The sequence below is a fragment of the Syngnathus floridae genome, unplaced genomic scaffold (genome assembly GCF_059516105.1).
Source record: "Syngnathus floridae isolate MCC-2025c unplaced genomic scaffold, RoL_Sflo_1.0 HiC_scaffold_45, whole genome shotgun sequence".
NCBI lineage: Eukaryota > Metazoa > Chordata > Actinopteri > Syngnathiformes > Syngnathidae > Syngnathus > Syngnathus floridae.
The window spans coordinates 209,833-213,282 of NW_028284074.1; the positions used below are offsets into that span (position 1 = coordinate 209,833).

At 48.2% G+C, this 3,450-nt stretch overlaps 1 protein-coding gene across 1 annotated transcript; it reads left to right on the forward strand.

Annotated features, from left to right (window-relative positions):
• Positions 1-268: 268 nt before the first annotated feature.
• On the forward strand, positions 269-1,171 carry LOC148378439 (janus kinase and microtubule-interacting protein 3-like). The gene is made up of 3 exons (XM_088367921.1): positions 269-417; positions 538-603; positions 665-1,171. The coding sequence occupies exons 1-3, from the start codon at positions 385-387 to the stop codon at positions 791-793; spliced, it is 228 nt and encodes a 75-aa protein (XP_088224047.1). The 5' UTR covers positions 269-384; the 3' UTR covers positions 794-1,171.
• Positions 1,172-3,450: the final 2,279 nt, after the last annotated feature.

Here is a 3,450-nt window from a genome sequence, read left to right on the forward strand (position 1 = left end):
AACTCGCTACCCCCTTCTGCGTAGCGTGCGGCACTGTTGCGCTATTTTCGGGAATGTCTGCTGTACGCGCACTTGCTCTTTTTTGTTTTTTTCTTTTTGTGCTCCTCTTAATTATTTATTTATTTATTTATTGTTGTGTTATTTATTCATTATTTATTCGGCACGCTTTTGTTATACTTGTTTAATGTTTGTCTGTTGTGAGCCATGTCTTGTCACCGTGGGATAGGGGGGTACGAAATTTCGGTTTCTTTGTGTGTCTTTGGCATGTGGAGAAATTGACAATAAAGCTGACTTTGACTTTGACTTTGACTTTGAACCCGAGGTCCCAGAACACCTTACATTGCTCCTTGCGCCTTTCCCCCGGACATCGTCATCAGTGATCTGATGAAGAAGCTGGACATCCTGGGCTATAACGCCGTAAGTGTATGTCGAACTCCTTATGTTCGCACTCCACGAGACTCGGCGGCTCAAATGTGACTTTTGGAAGGCTTTGCGCTGAAAGAAGCTTGTTGACGCTGTGCCTTTGGGCTCTTGCAGAATCTCACCAACGAGGAGCAGGTGGTAGTGATTCACGCCAGGACCCTTCTCACCCTAGCCGAGAAGGTAACGCGCACGTCCACGCACGCTCTCGCATTCTGCTTATGTGACAGCAGCCTTTCCTCAGTGGTTAGAATACATCAAAGTGACCAAGTCAGCACTTCAACAGAAGATGTTGGACATTGAAAGTGAGAAGGTAGACAGACACGCGACATCAGCCAAGGGGAACTCCGGCAATGTGCCCCAACAATTCTGACCTTGAGCTGTGCTAGGATATGTTCTGCAAGCAGAAGGGCTACCTGGATGAAGAGTTGGACTTCAGGAAGTGTTCCATGGACCAGGCTCATAAGGTAAGCCGCCCTCAAATCTCCCGCCGGACCACTGATGGACGAGGATTGCGGCCCAGAGGATCCTGGAGCTGGAGGCCATGTTGTACGAGGCGCTACCGCAGCGGGACTGCCCCGCCACGGACGGCGAAAAAGCCAGCCACGCTGGCGTGAATGACGTGCTGACGGCGGATCAGAGAGAAGAGCTTAGGAGCGCCGTGGACCAATGGAAGCGAGCCCTGATGTGCGAGTTGAGGGAGCGCGACGCTTGCATCCTCCAAGAGAGAATGGATCTGCTGCACAGCGCGCAACAGGTAAGGGCCCAAAGCCAGCCCGGCACTTACTTGCACGCTTACTGGCTTTTGAATGCCACTTTCCATTTGTCCGTCCTAGAGGAACAAAGAGCTGAAAGAATTCATCGAAGCTCAGAAGAGACAAATCAAACAATTGGAGGAGAAGTTTCTGTTTCTCTTTCTATTCTTCTCCTTGGCCTTCATTCTGTGGCCCTAACACCAGCTGGTGAGTGAGCTCCAGCGGCACGGCACTCGACACCTCCGATACACTGCCAGCCGGTCTCAGACGTTGGCAGACGCTCCGATGCCAACGTATACCCCCCGCCACGGTGACAGAGGCACCGCGTCACACCGGCGCTCATCCAATCAGAAGGCAGGAAAAGCAAATTCACATGCAGGGCACTTTTGAACCAGAAGAGAGCGCCACAAAAAACGGTTGTTGCCCCAAACGCGCACTAAAAAGGGTCAGAATAACAAGAGTCCCACTGGCCAGCCGGGGCCACCCGTCCAGCTGTTTCTTCAGGGGGGAAAAAAATTGGAGTCACCGGTGAGTACATTTTGCATTTAGCTCTGCTTTTCTGCTTCTGTCTTCAAGTGTGTGGCATCCTGCGATCAAAGATTCAGCCAACCCCAAAGCGGTTGACCTCAACGTCCCACCACCATGCCTACCAGAGCAGGTGACGTGATGCTTTGGACATCCTTCCGTCTCAGATGCCCAAAAGTACTCTTTGCCACATCTGCGGCAATACGGTGTCTTTTCAAAGGTGCAAATAAATCCAGCGTGGGCGGAACACGCACGTCTTCGGTTTTTCCCGCTTTGTTTGTGTGACAGCTGTTGTGAAAATTTTATACAAATAAAGTTGTATAGTACAGGTTTGGCCAAGCCGCAACTCCCGAACCGCATGCGGCTCTTTTATGTTCATATCAACATTTGTGTGTGTGTGTGTGTGTGTGGGGGGGGGGGGTTGTGCGTGTTGGCTTCACTTGAGTTCAATTTGGTATTTTGGTCAAAAGCGCATGTGGTGAAATTCCACAAAGTAGGATGGGCAAACACATTTCTTTAAACTATGAGTGTCAATTGGGCTCTCGAAATGGCAGGGAAAAGATGCACAGCAAAACGAAAATACGTAGATGAACACAGGACGTTTTAATCAGAGTGGGAAAGTTTCTATTTTTTGTTGAACGTGATGGCAAACCATTCTGCCTGATATGTCAGACCTCAGCGCATTTCAAAGATTCAAATCTTCAGCGCCATGCACTTCAGCTCACTCCATGCTAACATTGATCAGGCGTCGAACCCGCATCATCATGCTTAAGAGGTGGCCATGCTAACCAGTGCGCCATTATGTCAACGCATAATAACTAAGTCTACTGGTCAAAACAGCGGTTACTATATGACGTCGCTACGTCGTGGTCACGTGACGCAGACAAGACGTCAATGGACGTGGGCAGAGTTAACTTGTTTAAAAGGGAGTAGGCAGAAGAAATATTTAATTTATTTAAATCTATTTTGAGTGCACACCATTATGCCAATGCATAACAACTGTAAATCTACTAAACAAAACAGCGGTTGCTATATGACATCTGCCACGTCGTGGTCACGTGACATACGTGACGTCGATGGGCGTAACTTTCGCCGGAATTCAAATCCGCGGGGAGAGTTAACTTGTTTAAAAGAGAGTGGGCAGAAGAATTATTTAATTTATTTAAATCTATTTGGTGTGTGCGCCATTATGTCAATGCATAACAACTGTAAGTCTACTAAACAAAACAGCGGTTGCTATTTGACGTCTGCCACGTCGTGGTCACGTGACGCGGACGTGACGTCGACGCCTACTTTACATCCCACCGATCACAGGACTCCTCGGCTGCATAACCGTGCCCCCTTCCCAACCAATCGGATTTGCTATACGCGAAAACGACGCCAATGGAAAGAGCTTCCGCCCAAATTTAAATCCGTGGGCGTGGCTCGCAGCAGGAAGTAGGAAAATGGCGGCGATGTTGACAAAGACACAGCGGATGGTAACATACGACTAACAAGAGAAATATTTTTATTTTCTGCTTGCAACTGGACCGTCCAGAGCGTACACGGTAAGTACAACTCATCGTTTTTAAAAAGAAGTACTTTTGTTGCCCTGAAAAGCGAGTGAGCGTGGCGTTTGTGGGGGACGTCGAATTTCGACGATTCTTTCTGGTCAACGGTTGTAAATGATTGTGTTGATTAAAAAAGAAAACTTGATGTAACTCTACTTTTAACTGCCGTTTCAGATAGATTTGGAATTGCATCACATCCA

Excerpts from the sequence above, each read along its gene's own strand:
- LOC148378439 (XM_088367921.1), top strand. The coding sequence starts at position 385 with ATGAAGAAGCTGGACATCCTGGGCTATAACGCC. Across the intron at positions 418-537 it reads ACATCCTGGGCTATAACGCC|AATCTCACCAACGAGGAGCA; the intron begins GTAAGTGTATGT and ends GGGCTCTTGCAG. Across the intron at positions 604-664 it reads TTCTCACCCTAGCCGAGAAG|TGGTTAGAATACATCAAAGT; the intron begins GTAACGCGCACG and ends GCCTTTCCTCAG.